The sequence below is a fragment of the Myotis nattereri genome (genome assembly GCF_964212035.1).
Source record: "Myotis nattereri genome assembly, chromosome: 12".
Lineage (NCBI taxonomy): Eukaryota > Metazoa > Chordata > Mammalia > Chiroptera > Vespertilionidae > Myotis > Myotis nattereri.
The window spans coordinates 23,170,324-23,192,913 of record NC_138087.1 but is presented as its reverse complement, the minus strand read 5'-3'; the positions used below and the strand labels follow the sequence as shown (position 1 = coordinate 23,192,913).

The 22,590-nt window shown below is 39.4% G+C and overlaps 3 protein-coding genes across 3 annotated transcripts in view; 1 reads left to right on the top strand and 2 right to left on the bottom strand.

Moving 5' to 3' along the window:
- The window catches only part of SAXO1 (stabilizer of axonemal microtubules 1), an 87,633-nt gene extending 85,773 nt beyond the window's left edge, over window positions 1-1,860 (bottom strand). The window contains exon 1 of the mRNA XM_081103458.1: window positions 1,750-1,860. The gene's annotated coding sequence lies outside the window, so the exon portion shown is untranslated. The remainder of the gene's footprint in view (window positions 1-1,749) is intronic.
- Window positions 1,861-2,653: 793 nt separating this feature from the next.
- Window positions 2,654-4,289, top strand: RRAGA (Ras related GTP binding A). Its single transcript, XM_081103456.1, has one exon. The coding sequence runs from the start codon at window positions 2,899-2,901 to the stop codon at window positions 3,838-3,840; it is 942 nt and encodes a 313-aa protein (XP_080959582.1). The 5' UTR covers window positions 2,654-2,898; the 3' UTR covers window positions 3,841-4,289.
- A 3,113-nt stretch (window positions 4,290-7,402) lies between these two features.
- The window catches only part of HAUS6 (HAUS augmin like complex subunit 6), a 45,004-nt gene continuing 29,816 nt past the window's right edge, over window positions 7,403-22,590 (bottom strand). The window contains exons 12-17 of the mRNA XM_081103220.1: window positions 17,732-17,813; window positions 15,033-15,099; window positions 14,540-14,725; window positions 11,819-11,954; window positions 9,705-10,307; window positions 7,403-8,488 (exon numbers count right to left, since the gene is read on the bottom strand). Of these exons, the coding sequence (XP_080959346.1) occupies window positions 8,427-8,488; window positions 9,705-10,307; window positions 11,819-11,954; window positions 14,540-14,725; window positions 15,033-15,099; window positions 17,732-17,813 (1,136 nt within the window). The 3' untranslated portion in view covers window positions 7,403-8,426. The remainder of the gene's footprint in view (window positions 8,489-9,704; window positions 10,308-11,818; window positions 11,955-14,539; window positions 14,726-15,032; window positions 15,100-17,731; window positions 17,814-22,590) is intronic.

Genomic DNA, 22,590 nt, shown 5'->3' with positions numbered 1-22,590 from the left:
ATCTTAAAAAGATATGTGTAACACCCTCCCCCCACCCCCCATGATCACTGCAGGATTATTTATAACTAGAGGCCCAGTGCACGAAATTCGTGCATGGGTAGGGTCCCTAGCAGCTGCTGACTGCTGGCCTGGGCCTCCCTTCCCTGGTGGTCAGCATACCTCATAGCAAGCGATCGAACTCCTGGCTGGTTGAACTCCTGAGGAGACACTTTGCATATTAGGCTTTTATATAGAGATAGTCAAGATATGGAAACAATGCAAATGTTCATAGATGAATGGAGAAGAAAATGTGACAGATAATTTTTCAGTCATAAAAAGGAAAGAAATCCTGCCATTTGCAACAACAGGGATGAATCTAGAAGGCATTATGCTAAGGAAATAAGTCAGACAGAGAAAGACAAATACTGTATGATCTCACTAATAGTGGAACCTAAAAAATAAAATAAAAAACTCATTAGCACAGAAAAAAGATTGGTGACTGCCAGAGGCAGAGGTTGGGGAGTGAGTAAAATGAGTGGAGATGGTCAAAAGGTACAAATTTCCATCCTGGCCAGTTTGACTCAGTGGGTAAAGTGTCGGCCTGCGAACCAAAGGGTCTTGAATTCAATTCTGGTCAAGGGCATGTACCTTGGTTGCAGGCTCCTCCACAGCCTGGGCCCTGCCAGGCCATGTGCAGGAGGCAACCAATCCATGTGTTTCATATCAGCGTTTCTCTCTCTCTTTCCCTCTCTCTTCCACTCTCTCTAAAAATCAATGGAAAAATATCCTTGGGTGAGAATTTAAAAATAATAATAATAATAATATTAAAAGAAAAGGTATGAACTTCCACTTAAAGATAAGTTCTAAGAATGTAATGTTCTACTTGGTGGTCATAGTTAACAATACTGCATTGTACATTTGAAATTTGCTAAGAGTAGACCTAAAAAATTCTCATCATAAGAAAAATTTTAAATATGTTGAGGTCAGGGATGTTAACTAAACTTATTGTAGTAGTTATTTGGCTATATATAAAATCATTATGTTGTACACCTAAAATAAATGCAATCTTAAATGTCAACTGTATCTCAATAAAACTGGGGGGAAACATCACTATAATCCAACATAAATACTAGAAGAATTTAAATAGCTCAAATGCTAAAAATAAAAAATGTTCAACCTATCCATGGGACAGCAGGAATTCTGCTATTGATATATTTTAGCTAAAATCTATGTTAATATCTGATCTATTTTTAGAATATGGTGTTAAAGAATATTCTAGGTGACTTAAATTGCAAGTGTGTTAACTTTTAAACAGAAAGTAAGCTTTTTACATTAAAAGAGAAATGATGCTTTATATGAATAAATGCAATATTAATATTATTCAGCCTTTAAGGGAAGGTAGGGGAGGGTGGGGGTAAGGGGGAGAGATCAACCAAAGGACTTGTATTCATGCACATAAGCCTAACCAATGGACACAGACACCAGGGGGGTGAGGGCATGGGGGGGGGGGGGAGGAAGGAATGGGGGGATAAGGACACACATGTGATACCTTAATCAATAAAAAAAGGAGATCCTGCCATTTGCAACAATATGGATGAAACTGGAGGCCATTATGCTCAGTGAAATAAACCAGACACAGCAAGGAAAAAAAGCTTGCATGGCCTCACTTAAGGCAGAATCTTATATATATAGTGGCAGAGAGCAGGCTGGTTAACGGGGGAAGGGAGGTGGGGAAAATGGGGGTTGCACGATGTAGGATGGAGAGCTCACCCAAAGCATGATGACTGTAGTTAATACTGTATCGCATACTGGAAATTTTCTACGAGTGGATTTCAGATACTCTCACCACAAAGGTATAATGTTTATTAGCTTGACTGTCGTAATCATTTCGCTGTATATTATCAAATCATGTTGTGCACCTTAAAGATATTATTTGTATTTTGTAAGTACAATTGCATTTCATCACTTAATAGGTGTATAACTTGCCAATGTTACTTAACCCCCTCTGAGCTTGATTTACTCACTGGAAATCGGGTTATTTATTCACAGGGTCATTGTGAGGGCTGAGCTAATGCTCAGGTTCCGTATGTTTCCTCGAGCTCTGGGCTGCTGACCGTAAACGCTAAAGCCTGAGCTGACCGGAGAGGCAGGTGTGAGGAAGGAACCTCCGAGTGGAAAAGGCACCCAGTGGGAGTCGGGATGTCGCCCGGTGCGGCGTGGGAGCCCTGGGCCGTCACTTCACTTCTCCAAGGCTCACTTTCTTCATCGGTGCGGTAGTCGCTGGCCCCGCCCTGGTCCTCAGTAAACCCGGGACTCCGGGGAGGCCTGACCGGGCCGCGAGCTCCTCCGGCCGCGGCGCCACCGGCCTCCCGCCCGGCCAGACCACCCGACAGACACACCGCGCTCTTCCAGCCCCGCGTCACGGCGCAGGGTGGGCTGGCCGCGAGGTGGCAGCACTCTCCCAAACGACCGCACGCGCACACCTTTGCGACCCTGAACCCAGCTGAAATAGAAGAACCGAACACTAGAATCCCGGGCTCCCCTTCCATTTCCTCGCTCCGGGGCCTCTGCTCGGTTTCATTAAAAGAGCAGTTGATCAAAGCCCCTGAGGCCGGGACGGCCCAGCGCGGCAGTTCTCGCGAGATCGCCGCCGGAAGTGGGCGGCCGCGGAGACGCAGCGGCTTTCCTCACCGGAAGGCGAGCGGTCGCCCGAGCTGCTGCAGCCGTTTGCTCCTCTGTCCCGCGCAGAGCTCACCCCGCCAGGCCTCGCCGCCCCCAGCTCGCTCTCCCGGCCTCCCCGCCTGCCCCGCCGCGCGGCCCAGCCTGCGGAGCCCCCGCGACGCCCGGCCGCTCCCTCCCTCCCTCCGCGCTGCAGTTAGGCCGCCCTGAGGCCCAGTCCGCGGCGGCTCCCGGCGGGTGATGCCCAATACAGCCATGAAGAAAAAGGTGCTGTTGATGGGGAAGAGCGGGTCGGGAAAGACCAGCATGAGGTCGATTATCTTTGCAAACTACATCGCTCGCGACACCCGGCGCCTGGGTGCCACCATCGATGTGGAGCACTCCCACGTCCGGTTTCTGGGCAACCTGGTGCTGAACCTGTGGGACTGTGGCGGGCAGGACACCTTCATGGAAAACTACTTCACCAGCCAGCGAGACAACATCTTCCGTAACGTCGAGGTGCTGATTTACGTGTTCGACGTGGAGAGCCGCGAACTGGAGAAGGACATGCATTACTACCAGTCGTGTCTGGAGGCCATCCTCCAGAACTCGCCTGATGCCAAAATCTTCTGCCTGGTGCACAAAATGGATCTGGTTCAGGAGGATCAGCGTGACCTGATTTTCAAGGAGCGAGAGGAAGACCTCAGGCGCTTGTCTCGCCCCCTGGAGTGCGCTTGTTTCCGAACCTCCATCTGGGACGAGACGCTCTACAAAGCCTGGTCCAGCATTGTCTACCAGCTGATTCCCAACGTCCAGCAGCTGGAGATGAACCTGAGGAATTTTGCCCAAATTATTGAGGCCGACGAAGTGCTGCTGTTCGAGAGAGCGACGTTCCTGGTCATTTCCCATTACCAGTGCAAAGAGCAGCGCGACGTGCACCGATTTGAGAAGATCAGCAACATCATCAAGCAGTTCAAGCTGAGCTGCAGTAAATTGGCCGCTTCTTTCCAGAGCATGGAAGTTAGAAATTCCAACTTCGCCGCTTTCATCGACATCTTCACCTCAAACACGTACGTGATGGTGGTGATGTCGGATCCGTCGATCCCGTCTGCAGCCACGCTGATCAACATTCGCAATGCCAGGAAACACTTTGAGAAGCTGGAGAGGGTGGATGGTCCCAAGCACAGCCTCCTCATGCGTTGAATGTTGCCAAATGCTCTCTCTGAAGATGCTGAAATGCCTTCCCTCCCTCCCCCCCCCCCTCCCCCGCATCCTTTTAGTATTCATAATGTCGTGTGCTTCGAAGTGGGCTTTCAATTGTGTGCTGCTTACTACTTCCATCTCTTCCCTGCTCCCCATTCTTTAAATCTCGGACGCTCTTTCCTCAGCTACCCAGTAGAGCTTTAAGATGGCCTTTCTGAAAAGTTGGTATGGTGTAACACTAAAGTAGGTGGTGTGTGTGGTGTGCGTGTGTGTTCCGATTACCTGGTTGTAATAGATATACACATCAAAGCCTTTACAATATCTTCCTGTATTCCTTGCAAGATTGCAAAGGTGGAATGTTACTATTTTATCAGCAAGATATTAAAATGCATTTATAAATTCTTCTTGGCTTCAGTCATAAATAAACATTTGCTGTTAGCAATTTAAAATATGGTCTTATTTGAAATAATTTGAAGGGGTTAATATGTAAATCTAAAGATTCTGCCTGCCCACAAGTATTGGTTTACTGGTAAATTTGACTTTGTGATCTTAGCCTCCCCCCCCTCCCCCATCACCTGAGGGATGTTTCATAGCAACTGTAACAGTGATTGAACATTGAATCTGGAGCTAGACCACCTGAGCTGAGTTAGTCTTCTTTCTAGTGCCTTCACTTACTAGCTCTGTAAACGGGCAAGGTATTTAATTTTGCTGTTGGGTTTTGTTTTCTCATTTATAAAATGTGGATAAGAATAGCACTACAAAATAGGATTGTTAAAAGGATTCAATTAAAACAGAAAGCATTTAGAATGGTGCCTGGCACATACTCAGTACTGTGTCAGCTAGCAATACCACCACCTAAGCCATTCTTTTTGCCCCAACCCCACACACATACTCCAAAATTACTGGACATGGAGCCTAGCAACATATTGAACCCTTACTAAATGCCAGGTATTCTTAAACACTTGATGTGCATTTTCTTATTAATCCTCACAACCTATGGAGTAAATTACATCTCTACTTTAATAAATAAGAAAATTGGTATGGCCTAATAGAGCTGAACCTAGACAATATGATTACAGATCCTCCCCCTTTCCTATTACATCCCACTACTATTCCACTGATAAGTGTTAATCATAAAAATCCTAGCTTTTGAAGTGTACATTACTTTATATAATTCCCTTTATAGATGGAGGAAACTGAAGCCCAGTAAGTTAAATAATTTCTCTCAATAGTGGTTAGGTCACTTTTGGGCAAGATCACTTTCCCATCTGCATTTGTCTGGAAATTGGATAATACTGAATCCGATTCTTAGATTAACTACTTTGAGGGACAGATAAGATTCCTAATTTGGACTGGCAATGTGGTATGGTGACATGAGAAAACAGATCTTAAATGTACCTTTCCAGTTGCCTTAAAGATTAAAGCAATCTACATATTTTAGAGCCAAGAAACCTCTGATCAACTCCTCTCACCTCTTTTTACAAATGAGACATTAGCTCTGTATACTGTATACAGATTAAATATAAGCAGTACAACTTTACAGCTGTATGTGGATGACAAGGTCCCCTACCTGTGAAGAGCAAGAAGCTAACCAGATGCAAGTAATTAAACTCATCTACTTGGAGCCTTTGGCAATAAGTTACTATAAAGGTTCCAGATGAAAAAAACTCTGAAGGTATGAATGTACTTTTTAAAGTGCCACATTAGTGACTCTAATAATTAAAATGGCAGTAACAAAATGTATCTAAATCTCACAAATTTTTGTTGATCAAGTTACTGGTTATATGTGATCATTTTGTGGTTTGAAGGGCATGGTTCTTTTTTATATCTAGCAAGTTCCATAGCCAAGTGATATAATATTGAATGTTTATTCAATACTAGAGCATGTAGAACATATTTACAAATAGTCTCATAGGGGACCCACAAATATTTTAAATTTAGGATGTAGACTTGACATTCACTAGGGAGAACTATGCATATGTAACATGTAAAAGAATTTTACTTTAGCATACACTTTCCTTACATTGAGGAAAATGTCCTTAAACATATTTTAGTTTATTCCGAGTAGGAAAAAATAGGGTTTCCTTTTATACAGGTCTCAAGAATTCCTGTTTTTCCTTTAGATAAAATTGACTGCCCTGGTGGGGTGGCTCTGTTGGTTAGACTGGGGATTGAGCCCTCAACTTTAGCATATCAGGATGATGCTCTAACCAACTGAGTTAACTTGGCTAGGGTTAGCTCTTAGTCTGATAATTACCAAGGAAGTATATTTAAAATGCAGATTCCTAATCCCCATTTTAGACCTATAGAATCTATGTATTGCAGGTGATTCCCTGAGTCCATTTAACCCTTTTAGTGCCAACCAATATCCTAGGAACTATGCCAAAACTGCCAAGGCATTTTTGCTGCTTTTACAGCAGTTTAGGAAAAAAATTATGAAAATTAGGTAAATGAGAGTGATCAATTTTAGAACTACAAACATTCGGCATCATAAGTAATCTGCACTTAGGTGCCATCTGTCCATAAAGAGTGAAAATCTAGCATTTAATAGTGACACTGCAGGAGGAGGGCGATAGCGCTCCCACTCCTGGCACTTTTGGGGAAAGAGGAACCGGCACTCTAGAGGTTATGACAAGTCATGTAAGCTCCCTGGCTTCAGCCCATCTACAAAACAGGTATAATAATCACTATCTTAACAGGGTAAGAATTAGATGAAATCATATATATTGTGACTAGTAATGGCTCTGGTACTTAGTAGATGATGCCCTATCCTTCCTAACATTAATTTTGGATTTACAGATACTGAGTTTTCTTAAGTTAGACTAGAGAACTTAGTTTCCCAGTATACCTATAAAGTCCCTTATTTGTTCTATTAGCTAATAAAGGAATATAGCACCTTAGGAGCTTTTTTTTTCCCGCTGCAAAATATGTGCTTTTTTCTGTCGTTTCTCACAGACTGGCCTTCAAACTGGGATTGAACAAACAACTTAGAGAAGCCCAAAATGAGTGAAAGATAATTAAGCCCACCTACTTCCAGAACTCTCCCCTCCCCTTTTCTCCTCCCCGTCAGTTTCTTGGCAGGTGGACATGATTTTAATGGTTAAGAGTTGGGGCAAGATAGAGGGGTACTGTTGGTGCTATGCCTTCCAGTGTGTACTCATTCCTCCTGATTCATGGAGAGCTAGGGGATGTACTCACTTGATCTAGAGACAAGCCCTTTTCTCGGCCAGACACCATGGCTGAGTGAGGCAGGGTTTTGTACAAGAGGCCTTACACCTGACTCCCATTTCTGAGCCATATCCTACTGTCCTGGCCTTTTAGTTACTTGTGGTTTATTAAAGAAAATAGGGTCAAATCCTAGCTTTACCACTGACTTAGCTGTGTGACACTGAACAAGTAATTTAACCCCAAATTCAGTTTTCTCAAGTTATTTTGAGACTGTTCTGTAGGCTTTGGGGAACTGAGGAAGAAAGCAATATAATCAAAATTAGCTCCTTTCCCACAAAACAGTGCCCTCACCGCCTCCCCCCCACCAATAAAAGAAAACACACAGACATTTTTTAATTTGCATTCTTTTCTGTTAAAATATAAAAGTAGGGTTAAGTTAAATTCTCATAGTCTAAATTAGACTAAATATAAATCTGCTATACAACCCAATGAATGGATTCAGTTTGATAGTATTCCTTAAAAGTGTCTAGTCATCTTCCATCTTTTTCCTTTATTAAATTCATTCTGCTCCAGTCTTCACATACCACATGCACTTTATTCCAAAAAATATCATTTTTCAGCATCAACCTACTTGAATAATCAATCATGAAACCTACTTAGAGCTTTCCAAACTTTGTCCTTTTGACTACACAGCTCAAAGCACTATTTTTCTCTTTTATTTTTTTTGTTGGTACCAGAATGTTTCATTAAGAAATAATAAAAGTTCTATATTTCCCTAAAATGAAAGATCAATGTATTCAATGGCTATTATCTTAACCATGTAATAAATGTACATCAAAAACTACTCATCCTTATGTTAGTTCACTGAAATTATAGTAAATTTAACTACTACTTTGCCATTTTCTTAATGCTTATAAGATTATTCAAGAAATCAAAATGGCTTCACATAACTTGATGTTTGCTTTCCAAATACTTCACATTTCAACTCCACTTACCTAAAAACATTATAAGAGGCTAAAGGGAATTATTTAAGACTTTTTAGGCCTTGAAAAATGTCAGTTTTGGGGGTCTTTTAAATTTTTTTGGCTTTGTTTTTTTTTCATCACTATTTATCCCCCCTATAACTTCTCCACCTCCACTCACCCCTATAAGTCTGAGGTGTTTTTGTGTTGTTTTTATTTATTTTAGCAAGAGAAAAGGAGAGGGAGAGAAACACCAATGTGCAAGAGAAACATCAACCAGCTACCTCCTGCACAATTCCTACAAGCCAGCAACCGGGGCATGTGCCCTGACCAGGAATCGAACCGGTGACTTCTCATTTCATGGGAGGATGCTCAACCTACTGAGCCACATCAGCTAGGGCTATAAGTCTATTTTTAAATCAACTTGCTTCAACTGAAGTGTGCAACGTAAGTAAATTATCTCTTCAACTCAGACGGCGATTCTTTTGCATCAAAGCTCTTATTCAAGATTTCTGCTTCTGCAAAATTGATTTTAAAAAAGAGAAAAGGATACGCAAACATTACCAAAAAAATCAAATAGCACAGACTCCAAGTAGTAGCAAATTTCAGTCTTCTTAAGGATAAAGTTCACATATATATATTTAACTATGATAAAATTACCATCATTCTCACTGAGGTATTCTCCAGAGAATATCAGTATATCCCTCCTAGAATACTTTTTTTTTAACCCTCTTAGAATACTTTTCAATATACCAGTTTTTAATTATCATGGGCAAATCAGAGTGACATATAATGAATTATCACCAGACCCATATCTGTTCTAACATGCTTTAAGAGCAGTTTTTTTAACTCTTTACGTTGAAAATTTTCAAACATATATAAAAGAGAATTATGATTAACCTAATGTCGTTTGCTTCAATAATTCAATAATTATTTAATACTAACTATTAATGAGTTAAATTGTGTCTCCCACACAGATATGTTGAAGTTCCAATAAGGTCACTGCAGATATGATCAGTTAAGATGAGGTCATTGTAGAGTAGGACGGACCCTTATAAGAAAGTGCAGAGACACACGAGGGAGAAAGCCATGTGAAGAGGAAGGCAGAGCAAGTATAGAGTTTTGCTGCCACAAGCCAAAGAACACCTGAGGCTACCAGAAGAGGCAAGAAGGATCTTCCTCTAGTCTAGTGGCTTCAGAGAGCATGGTTCTTGCCAACACTTTGAGGCTGGTTTCTAGCCTCCAAAACTTATCTGCAGAGACAATAAATTTCAACTTAAGCCACTCAGTTTGCTTTGGTAGACCTAGAAAACTAATACACTGACCTTGTTTTATCATCCCACCCACACCAAATTTATTTTAAAGCAAATCACAGATATTATATTACAAAAATGATATTTAACAGTGTTTCTCAACTTTTTTAGAACCATCTTCCAGTAACCAAGAAGATTTTGATGAAATTTACCTTTATTAGTTTGTATTATAAAAGCAATAGGTTTCAAGTTTTTGGTTTTTTTAAACCATCCCAGACTAATTGTAAACTACGTACACATCACTAGAGATTCTGAAAGTGTACCCGTAATAGTGATAGGTACACTTATCTCATCCTAGCCAAAAGAATGAGCATATTTTGTCACATTAACAAAGATCAAATAGCATTCATTGTTTACTATTTTTATAAGAAGTTGAGAGAAACTTTAGTAAGTTTACACGCACAGGTTTATTTAATCTTACCTTTTAAATAAGGTGGAAGTTCTCCAAGACTACATGGCCTCGTGGTCCCCAATCTTTGTTCCACTGGAGAAAACTTAATTAGCGGTGAAAGAGACCGTTTTCTTTCACCAGGGGACATTTGTAAAGATGGTTTTGTATAGTCAGCATGCAAATCTTGAGTGTCCAGCAGGTTAGGCATATCATCTGTCTGCATGGTTCGAGGAGCGGGGCTCAATTCTTGTTTGTGTCTTTCAGGTATTTCAGAATTAAAGAGGTAAGTTTCTTCCTTTTTCTTGATAAGAGATTTTTTCAGAGCCTCATATCTACTGTAAATAGCCTGTACATGGGAGTCTGATTTTGGAGTAGTCTGTCTTTCTCCCACAACATCTTCTGAGAAAACGCTACTGTTCATAGGACTATTTGGTTCCAGTTTGAAATTGGCCTCTGTACTATTGGAGCTATTAAGACTTAAATGACCAACATCTTCTGGAAGAGTTTCATGTAATATGCCAAAATCAATATCCTTAAAACCTTCTCTATGTTCGGTATCCATTTGAATTGATTCTGTACTTCTGTTATCTTCTATTTTAATAGCTTTTCTCCATGAGCTCCTAATATCACTGACTAATTAAAGGGGGAGAAAAAAAAACCATAAGTTACCAATATTCCCAAACACAGCATGCAAATAAACATTTCATTTCTAGTGCTCAAGATAAAGCTACTGAGTATATGTTCCACAGATATGCTAGCTGAATGATAAGGCTCCACAATATACCAAAGCCCAACAAGATCAAAGAACTTATCTCCAACTAATCACACACAAATAACAAAACCTATTCCTGAAATGTACATATACTTTCACACAGCACATACAAATTCTATGTATCAAAAAGATATTTTGGACAGAGTTCAGCAAACCTTTTCTGTAAAAGGCCAGAGAGTAAGTAATATTTTAGGCTTTGTAGGCCATGTGGTCTACATCAACTATTTAACTCTGCCACTGTCGCATAAAAGCATCCATAAACAATATGTTGACAAATGAGCAAGGTTGTGTTCAATATAACTTTGCAAAAACAGTGTGTTAGGCTTTGTGATTCAATTCAACCTGAAGTGATCAATTTAAATTTGAATATATTATTTCTAGCAGCAAAATGGAAATTATATTTAACCACTCAACCAGGATGATGTGCCTACATAAGGACAGTATCAGAACTTTATCTACACAAATTATAAGTTATTAAAAAAAATGTATTGGCCCCTAGCCAGTTTGGCTCAGTGGATAGAGTGTTGGCCTACGGACTGAAGGGTCCCAGGTTCGATTCCAGTCAAGGGTACATACCTGGGTCGTGGGCTCAATCCCCACTGGAGGGTGTGCAGGAGGCAGCCGATCAATGATTCTCTCTCATCATTGATGTTTCTATCTCTCTCTCCCTCCCTCTCTGAAATAAATAAAAACATATTTTTTAAAAATGTATTGGGCATTCTGGCCGGCTTAAGAGAGGTAGGGAAGATCTCTGAGAACACAGTTTTTGGCTGATGCTGCTGGTTACTGCCTGGGAGATCAAACCTCTATACTCTATAAATATTGATCACAGATCAGATGTGAAGGCAGAGGATTTTTTAAGTGATCAACTAAAATATTTTCCAGGAAAAAGTCAAGTAAAACAAAAAACAAAATTGTACAGTATCAGGGCAAAATAATTTTACTGAAGAGGACTGCCATATAAGTGAGAGTGCCCACATGTAATACTTCGATAAAAATCCCTTACATCAAAACAAAAACCCATTGCCACTAAACTTAAGTAAAGGAGTTTTTGTTTTTTAATATATTTTTGTTGATTTCAGAGAGGAAGGGAAAAGGAGACAGAAACATCAATGATGAGAGAGAATCATTAATCGGCTGCCTCCTGCACACCCCCTACTGGGATTGAGTCCACAACCTGGGCATGTGCCCTTGACCAGAACTGAACGCGGGACCCTTCAGTCCGAAGGTCAACGCTCTAGCCACTGAGCCAAACCAGCTAGGGCAGTAAAAGAGTTTTAAAGTGAGCTTCCAAAAGATTTGTCAGACCATAGTTCTAATAATGGTAATATATAAAAAAGAAAATAAGTGATAGAAAACATTATTAACTTACTCAAGTTTTCTGGAGTTCGGGGAATTTGTTTCCTAGTTAAGAATGGGTTAGAAACTAGAGAGTCAATCAGTTCCTCTAATTTTACTTCTTGTCCCGTAGATAGCTGTGGTGAATCAGATAATACTGTCCTCACAACCTAAAACAGAAAAGAAAAGGTAAAGCAAAAATTACCCCCAAATTAAGCCCATTGGTAGAATGCAACAAAAGCCCTGATAACAACAGAAAGCACTTTGTCAGCAGCCCTTCCCACTGCAGATGGCATAAAAGTACACTCAACAGTGTGGCTCCCAGATACTCCCTACAGACTATCGAGGCACAATCCTGCAAGGCAGCCATTTTCCATCATTTTCATTTAAAGGCACACATAAACTAATTACTAAAATTCTGCGGCACATCAAAAAATATGTTGTATGCCGATATGACAAAAATAATAAATATAATTTTTATTAATTCACATCAGATGGCTATTGTTGTACTAGCTGTTGTCATTTTTTTATTGACAATCTAAGAGAAAAGAGGTCAGTGGCCCTGACTAAGTAGTCAGGTATTGCACGTTTTAAAAATCCTTGGGGCACCAGTTGAAAATTGCTGCTATAAGGTAACACAAAACAGTTTCCTCCCTTATTTTAAATGGATATCCCATTATAAAGGAGAGAACATATAAGACTCTTTATACTTAGGAAGATTTGGAGGTAGTTCTGACTACACAGTGACCTAAAACTAAACTACCATCTGCTACATCACTGAGCTTGACAACTCTATAGCTGCTAAAATGATAGTTTTAAAGCAAGCAGATTCTTAATTATAAACCATTTGCACAGTAACTCTTCTATTAATAAATAGAATACATTCTGACAACATATTTCTTTGCCAGAAATCTCATTATCAAATATAAATTAGTGAACAAGGCATAGATACTTTCTAAAATAAAAAAAAGTATACAAAATGAAAATAGCACTCTGTATTAATTAAAAGTGAATAAATCCAAAAAATATGCAAATTAAAATATCTGCCCCTTGAAATCCATAAAGAATAAATTTCCAACAACCATAATCAAATTGGCCCTCCCTTGTGAAAACAGGGCTTTTTAGAATTCAAATACTAAATATTCCTGTCACCAACACTATTAAATAAGATTCATTTCACTTTATTTTCAGAGCTTTTTGAAGTTTTTAGGGCTCTCCTTTTCCATCACATCCATTACATTGCTACTATAAATACTTTTAACCAGAAAATGTGCCTTTCCTTCCATCGGGAAAGAAAAAAGACTGACCATCTTTTCTTTAGTGTAATCACCTAACAAAGGAAACAATAGGACTTTAGAAATTTAAAAATACTTAGAGCCCTAGCCGCTGTGGGTCAGGTGGGTGGGCATTGTCCGGTGCACCAACATGTGGCCACAGTTCGATTCCCACTTTGGGGCACAAACCCAGGTTTCAGCTGGATAACCCAGTAGGGTGCATGCAGGAAGCAGCCAAACCATGTTTCATTCTCACATCGATGCTTTTCTCTCTCCCTTTCCCTTCCTCTCTCTCTAAAAATCAATAAAAATATTTTTAAGAAAAATATTTAGAGACCATAAAACTGGCCTAACCTCCTCATATTACAAACAAGAAAAATGTGACATCCAGCTCTCTTATTTGGGCAATATTCATTTACTTTGATCAAAATTGAGATAAAAGAGAGAACTCCAATACCTGAATCAATATGTACTAAACTAGCCCTAGCTGGTTTGGCTCAGTGGATGGAGCACTGGCCACGGACTGAAGGGTCCCGGGTTCAATTCTGGTCAAAGGCATGTACCTGGGTTGTAGGTTCCCTAGCCCTGGGGGGGGGAGATGCAGGAGGCAACCAATTGATGTGTCTCTCTCACATCGATGTTTCTCTCTCTCTGTCTCTCCCCTTCCCTTCCACTCTCTCTAAAAATCAATGGAAAAATAAACCATATATATATATATATATATATATATATATATATATATATATATATGTTTGTTTTTTTTTTAAAGAGTACTAAGCCAAATTTTTCTTTTAGTCTCTCAGGAGCTGATTTATTCTCTGAATGCTTATCTCAATTCAAGCAATGCTAAGGGATGTTGTGGGAAACTGTAATAAAAATAACATTAGAAATGCTTGAGCATTTGTGTAAACTGAGTTCTATAATACTACTGAGCAATAATAATATTGTAGACACTTGTCAATAAAAAGTAGAACAGCATTAAGTTAGGAAAACCTAGATCATGAACAATGATGCACTTAATTCTTTTGAAATACTTAGAAAGCAGGACAAAAACTTTGCTCAGTGATAATATCTTGTTCTAATATTCAAAAAGAGAGGAAGCTCAGCTAAGCAACAGACATCATTCATGAAGTATTTTAATAGAGCATAACCATCGGGTATATTTACCCAACAACTGATATGTAATGGTTAACTCCAAAAATAGCATACATGTTATTATTTTTATACTTTTGGATATTTATAGGATGGGACATGAGTTCTAAACCATGGAAATAATCTTAACTAAGTAAGTTTATATGAAATCTATTTCTACTTTGGGGAGGAGCAATTTTGCTTTAACAATGACTTTTATATATTATCTGTGACCTCCTTCCCCAAATTTCCCCCAGTAAATCAATAATTAACTGTGCTTCATTTTCAATCACAACACTATAGAGAAAATAACAGCTATTTCAGTATACTTTTTACAATCTTTTTCTAACCTCTTCCGCCAGGTGATCTTGCTCTTTCTGGAATGGATCAATTTTTTTAACTGGCAGAGGTCCTCCTAATGCACTGCTCTCTGGATTCTTTGCAATATATGATGATGGAAAGTCTTCCCCTTCACACTCTGGTGTTTTCTTAGAAATTGTTTCAGTTTTTTCTCTAGATGTTCCAATCTTCATGTCCTGAAGATGACAGACATATGTTAAAAACCTTAATAATTGTGCCTGATTTTCATTAGAGGTTCTTGAGTTATCATGAACCTATAAAAGTTTACTAACATTACTGTAAAATTGTATGTTCACTGGCACAATTAAATAATTCCAATATTCCCCTGTAGAAGCAACAGGAAATTGTAAATCGGAATGGTACATTATGTGCAAATACTGGGAAATGTGAAAATAAAATTTTAATTTAATTTAATTGGGTTATCAACAAAAATAATATTTTATACTAAATATAATCAGAATTAAAAATTGTTTTAAAATGTACCTTTTCAAATATTGTAACACTATTTCCATCTGATGATGAAACTGGCTGAAACAGAGAAGAAGCAGGGCTAAAAGGAAAAATAAAACAAAACAAATCCAAGTTATGAGGAGGAAAGAATCCCTTACACTTTATATATCTGAATATTCTTAAAAAACTGTCTGCCCCGTATCTGTCCGTTACGATTTCTCTCAATTCGTCCCGGTCATCAAAAGGCAGTTTATTCTACGGAGGTATGGTGACAATTAGAGCAGCACTGCAGCTCAATTTGTGTATCTGCCTCCCAAATTATAAATATTTGCCTTACCTGCTATATATTTTAAGTCATCAGCATTTTTTACAAGGGTTAAATGATTTGATGAACGCTCAAAAGCTTGAATAAAGGGTAAGAACAAATTCAATTAATTAGACTGGCATTATTACAACATCCTCAATCTTTAGATCACAGAATTTCATTGTAACAGAGACTTTCAGATTCTTTTGATATTTCATGACCAAAATCAATCTCTTATGCTGAATTTTGCCCTATAGCAAATATGTTATACTAACAATAGTCCTAAGGTTATTCACTTTGTTTGTTGCATTCTACACATAGTATTCCTTAATCTCTTACATTCCCTTGCTCCTTTGAATAAACATAAAAACCTTATGTATCCTGCCCAGCCAGTGTGGCTCAGTGATTGAATGTTGACCCATGAAAAGGTCTCTGGTTCAATTCCCAGTCAGGGCATAAGCCCAGGTTGCAGGCTCAAACCCTGGTAGGGGGCATAGGAGGGAGCTAATAGATGATGTTGCTCTCTTGTTGATGTTTCTATCTCTCTATCTCTTTCCCTTCCTCTCTCTTTAAAAAAAAAAAAAATCAATAAACATATTTTTTTAAAAACCTTATGTACATTTTCATTATAATTATAAAATAAATTATTAAATTTCTAAAGCCTTTAATTAAACATTGACAACTTTATCTTCATCTTGAAAGTACTTTCAAATTCAATCATGGACTGGGTCTTCTTGTAGCCAAAAGCTTTTCTATTCTAGGTTATATGAAAGGGAGGATTACCAGAGACCACTTTTCAACATTAACCATGTCAGTGCACCCATGTCGTGGCTCAGTGATTGAGCATCGACCTATAAACCAGGAGGTCGGGGTTCAATTCCCAGTCAGGGCATATGCTCAGGTTGCAGGCTCGATCCCCAGTGTGGGGCATGCAGGAGGTAGCCAAACAATGATTCTCTATCATTGATGTTTCTATCTCTCTCTTCCCCTCTCCCTTCCTCTCTGAAATCAATACACACACACATATATATATTTTAAATGTCAGTGCTTTACTTTCTGTTCATAGCCAGAAATATAAAATTAACACTTTGCAAATATTTTATAAAATAGCAAATATGCTCCTTCCAAACAATTCAAAATCACTGAAATTGTTCATTTCAGCTTCTCCTAAACCGAATATAATCTACATATCAAAGGCAAAAAATTAACTATCTACTGCAATTTTATCTTAATTATTCCAAAAACTCAACATTAAAATGACCAAAAGCTGTGATGGCGAGCCAATAATCTATGCACCAAGGGCACTAAGATGCCATCACAAGATGGTGAGCTCCTTGAAGAAAAAGACTATTTCTTGCCAAAGGCTATTCCCAAAGGAGTATTTGATTGCTACTTAATAATGCTTAATTTCAATAAAAAAACAAATATATTCCCCAAGTATATTACATACATTTAGTTTAAAGATTTTTGCTTATAGCCCTAGCTGGTTTGGCTCAGTAGATAGAGAGTTGGCCTGCGGATTGAAGGGTTCTGGGTTCAATTCAGGTCAAGGGCACGTACCTCAGTTGCAGGCTCAATCCCGGGCCCTGGTTGGGACACGTGCAGGGGGCAACCAATCAGGCAACCAATCAACATATCTCTCTCTGTCTCTCCCTCTCCCTTTCACTCTCTCTAAAAATAATGGAAAAATATCCTCAGGTGAGGATTTAAAAAAAAAATTTTTGTTCTTATATAATCTGGCATCAGTTTTATGGGCCAAAAAGGGGTAACAGAAAAAACAGGCAATAAAAATATAAGAATATGCCTTAAGTTACAACAAATTAAGTAGGTTCAGTTTTTCATGTTAAATTATGGGATTTAAATGAACCAGAAGCCTTCCTTTGTTTAAAAGAATGAACTTTTTATCAAATGGTATATAAAAACCCCAACATATAATAGAGATAAAAGAGCAAACTGCTCAAGTTGAAGTGGGAAAGGTGGGACTGCCAACAGGCTGAATTAGATTCAACCCACAGAACCAGAGGGTTCTGCAGAATACAGGCTGAAAACTACAAAGTGGATGATCTCAAAGGTTCTAAACCTTGGATTTAGTCAAAAGCTACAAGTGGTTTCAAAGAAGTTCACAGACAAAAAAGACAAGAATTCAAATTCCCAAACTTACATTAGATAATCTTCATATATGTGTTTTTCATAAAAAATGAGACGATTCCCATGAATCCCAACATTTTTATAAAGAAGAAAAAAATACGCCCATGTATCAGAAATGTTGAATCTTTCCTGAAAATATAGACTCGCCGTGGAAAAATACTGTCTAAGAGAAGAAAATTATGGACTCTCCCACATTAAAAAAGCTTGGAAACTGGCTAAAGATGGGACTATTATTAACAAAGGGGGAAGAAAATCAATATGAAAATCAATTTTGTTTTACCTGTTGGTTAGATCATATACAGTTCCCAGTACATCACTGGCTCTTCTACAATCATTTTCCTGGTTATGCTGTTTAGGTGTATCTAAAAGAACAGAAAAATTAATTACTCTGTATGTTTTTCCATTCTAATGTTTTTAAATTTTAAGGAAAGCCATTGCTAGATTACAGAGGATGATATTCCAGGGGCTCCTCTTCTTTCAACACGTTAGATTCTGAAAGACTATTATACACATGTCCAAAGTATCATCTACACTAATAAAAGAGAAATATGCAATTTGGTGTCACTCCGCTACGCCCACCAGCCAATCAGAGCGACTATGCAAATTAATCCAACAAAGATGGTGGTGGCTTTGCATACACAGGCGCGGAGAGAAGACTGAAGGCTTTGGCCGGAGTGAAGACCAAAGACTGAAGAGGCTTGGCTTCTCCCCTGCAGCCGCAGTGGAGAAGCCAAGCCTCGCTGCGGCCGCAGTGGAGAAGCTAAGCCTTGCTGCGGCTAGACCAAAGGCCTGGGTCCAGGGTGCCGGAGGAAAACCGGTGCCAGCAGCCAGGGGAAGGAAGGCCTATTGCGTGAATCTTCGTGCAACGGGCTTCTAGTATATAATAAAGCGGTAATATGCAAATTGACCATCACTCCAAAACACAAGATGGCCGCCCCCATGTGGCCACAAGATGGCCTGCAGGGGAGGGCAGTTGGGGGAGACCAGGCCAGCAGGGGAGGGCAGTTGGGGGCAACTACGCCTGCAGGGGAGGGCAGTTAGGGGTGACCAGGCCTGCAGGGGAGGGCAGTTGGGGGCAACCAGGCCTGCAGAGAAGGGCAGTTGGGGGCAACCAGGCCTGCAGGGGAGGGCAGTTAGGGGTGACCAGGCCGGCAAGGGAGGGCAGTTAGGGGCGACCAGGCCAACAGCGGAGGGCAGTTGGGGGCAACCAGGCCAGTAGGGGAAGAATTGGAGGTAATTGGGACGGCAGGGGAGTGGTTAGGGGGTGATCAGGCTGGCAGCAGAAGCAGTTAGGGGCAATCAGCCATGCGAGCAGTTGGGAGCCAGCCGTCCTGGATTGTGAGAGGGATGTCTGACTGCCCGTTTAGGCCCAATCCCTCGAGGGGTTCCAGATTGGACAGGGTGCAGGCTGGGCTGAGGGCTGCACCCCCCCCACCCCCGTGCACAAATTTCATGCACCAGGCTTCTAGTTACTATATAAGAAGCCAATGTACACTATGTAAAGTTTTCCTTTTAATTCATCATAATAGTATACCAACTTATAACATTTTCAATCTCTATGCTTTTGCAGCTACTAATTATAATGAAATTACTGAGATTTATATATTATTCCAAAAATGAGCACAAATACAAATATACCACAAACTTACCAGACAACCATAAACTAAAATGATTGTGCACAACTATAAACACCATCTGATGGAGGTAGGCACTGTTGAAATACATTTGTTGTGGTATATAACAAAGTTTGTAAGGTAAAAGTTGCTAAGTAAAAAAGCATCTAGAGCCCTAGCCCAAGCATGTCAAACTTGTGGCCCATGGACCACATGCCGCATTTATTTGGCCTGTGTTAGCCTTTGAGTTTGACATGCTTGCTTGCCCTAGCTGGTTTGGCTCAGTGGATAGAGCATTGGCCTGCAGACTGAAGGGTCCCGGGTTCATTTCCGGTCAAGGGCACATGCCCTGGTTGCAGGCTCAATTCCCAGTAGGGGGAATGCAGGAGGCAGCGATCACTGATTCTCTCTCATCATTGATGTTTCTATCTCTCTTCCCCTCTCCCTTTCTCTCTGAAATCAATTTAAAAAAAATTTTTTTAAAAAAGCATCTGGAACTTTGTTCTTTATTTTTTCCTAAAGGTGATGGATGATAGGAAGCCACTAATGTGTATTACACCAGGAGATGAAAAGGATCATATTTACACCACAGAAAGACCACTGAGAGCCATTTGTAATATGGAATAGATAGAGCACTGGAGGCTGAGTAGTTAGAACACAATTACAGGCAAGAAATTATAAAAAAAAAAAAAAACTAAGCTACAGCACTTAAGATGTGAGGCAAAGGAGGGGACAGACATAATAGAGCATTTAGGGCGTAGAAACAAACCTGAACTCACCAGTACAAAGCAAACCAAGGTGAAGCAGACACTGTCTCCTACCATAAACACACTAGAATTGCTAAATAAAACTTAAGAATAAAAAAAAAAAAATGCCCAGAATAAAAATAAAAATCGTCACATGCCAGAACCAAAGATGGAAAGAATGGTCAGCATGGTAAGCTCACACAGAAATGAAAGCTCCATGAGGCAGGCTCCAAGGGCTCAACACTGGAGTCTTGATGCCTACATGGTAACAGGAAATACCCTCTAAGGTCACTCAGGCTGAGATCTGAGAGACTGCCATAAGGCAGGACACTGTAAAAGCTGCTCGGCCCCAAAAAGGGGATTATAAAAATTCTACCAACTGGACCCGGGAAGTAGCAGAGAAAGCTTGCTGTCTACCTGGAGTCCTAGGGAAAGGAGGGAGGGCGGCAGGGAAAAAGAGAGGGAGGAAATTTAAAAACTAGCCTACTCAAAAAAAGAGATGCATAAAAACTTATACTGTCTACTTGTTGTAGGAATCCCAAACCAAAGACACCAACTGGCCTAGCTCAAGGGAAACAGGTGGGACCCTAGGCCACTCTGTAGAGACCTTTCTACAATTCAGGGCCCACATGACTCCTCTGGGGGTGAGGAGATGTTGAGATGAGTCAATAGGAAACAGACCAACATGAAAATTAGCAGGCGAGAAAATAGAAGCAGAAGTACCTTAAAAATAGAGACATTAGAAAAAGTGACAAAGATAAAATCAGTACATTTTAAATGATCAGTACATTTTAAAAGAAAAAAAACAACAGAAGCCAAAATGAAATATGATGATACATAAAGAACCGGCAGTTTTGAAAAAGAAGCAAATGAAAAGTACATTCATGAAAACTCAATACTAAATGGACATGTCAAAAAGGAAATTAAACCTGACTAAAGAGATCATTAGTGCCCTAACTGGTTTGGCTCAGTGGATAGAGCGTCGGCCTGCGGACTCAAGGGTCCCAGGTTCGATTCCGTTCAAGGGAATGTACCTTGGGTGCGGGCACATCCCCAGTAGGGAGTGTGCAAGAGGCAGCCAAATATGAAGGACAGGATTAGAAGTCCCAGCAATAGGACTTACAAAAGGAAAAGGTAAAAACACTAACAGAGAGGCAATATTAAGAACAGATATTAGTGCCCTAACTGGTTTGGCTCAGTGGATGGAGCGTCAGCCTGCGGACTGAAAGGACCCAGGTTCGATTCCGGTCAAGGGCATGTACCTTGGTTGCAGGCACATCCCCAGTAGGGGGTGTGCAGGAGGCAGCTGATGGATGTTTCTCTCTCATCGATATTTCTAACTCTCCCTCTCCCTTCCTCTCTGTAAAATATCAATAAAAACATTTTTTTTAAAAAAAAGAAGGTATTAGTGAATAAGTTTTCAGAACTAAAGAAAGACATGAGCCTTCATATAAAAAAGTACACACGAGTCCCAAACAGACTAAATAAAACAAATCTACATTCAGAAACATCTCAATGAACCTGCATAACACAAAAATAAATAAATGAAAGTCTTAAGAGCAACATGGCATCAAATGTCTCAGAAACAACAGAAGGCAGAAAGCACCGAGAGCATATCATCAAATTCATAAGGAAAAATAAGTGTCTATCCAGAACAGTGATGGTGAACCTATGAACCTATGAACCTATGATTTAACAAAGAAAAATCAACCAAAAAAATGAGTCCCAAAAATGAGTTCCCACGCGAACTTTTTTTTTATTTTTCTTCGTTAAATGGCATTTAAATATGTAAAATAAATATCAAAAATATAAGTCTTTGTTTTACTATGGTTGCAAATATCAAAAAATTTCTATATGTGACACGGCACCAGAGTTAAGTTAGGGTTTTTCAAAATGCTGACATGCCGAGCTCAAAAGGTTCGCCATCACTGATCTAGAATCATATATCCAGTCAAACTATCATTCAGGATTTAAGTGAAAATAAAGGCATTATCCTAGAAAGACTAGAGATTTTACTAATAAGGGTCCAACAATAAAAGTAATGGATATACTTCTAGATATATTTCTCAAAAGGAAAAAGTAGAACAAAAGAAGTAATACTGATTAAAAAAAAAAATCAGTGAAGTGTTGGTAAATCTAAACACAAAATAATTGTTGAAAACAATTTCTACCAATGTCATTTTCTAAAAAAAGGGTAGGGTCATTATTCTAGAATAAAAGTTAGGTAGACAGAACAATAAAATGTAATGAGTGAACACTTCTTAAATCCTGGTTCAAAAATAAACATTTACTAAGGATAGTTCTGGGGATACGAGAAATCTTATTCATAAATTTAGAATGGCAGCGCAATACTGTGTATTGTTAGATCCCTACATGAGCAAAACTATTTTTATAAACATACACCAGAACAGACATTAAGATTCAGGGTAGTGGTTACCTCTGCAAATTCAGGAAGAATAGGGCCAATGAAAAGCAGATACCCAAAACTTAACTATGTTTGCACTTTTTAAAAAAAATCTAAAGCAAATATTGCAAAGATTTGTCAAAAGAGTGTTCATAAGCAGATATTATCCCCTGTGCTTTTTAGTATGCTGAAATACCATTTTAAAAAATAACAAGAGAAAATTACTTCAAATAAGATGTATTATATAAGGTGGAGGGATTGGACAAAAGTTGTTATACTCAAAAAGTATAAAATAAGAGTTCAAACTGTGCTGTGTGGGAGGAGAGGGTTACCACCAGAGCACTTATCCAACACCTCTAATGTGGACTTCCAACTG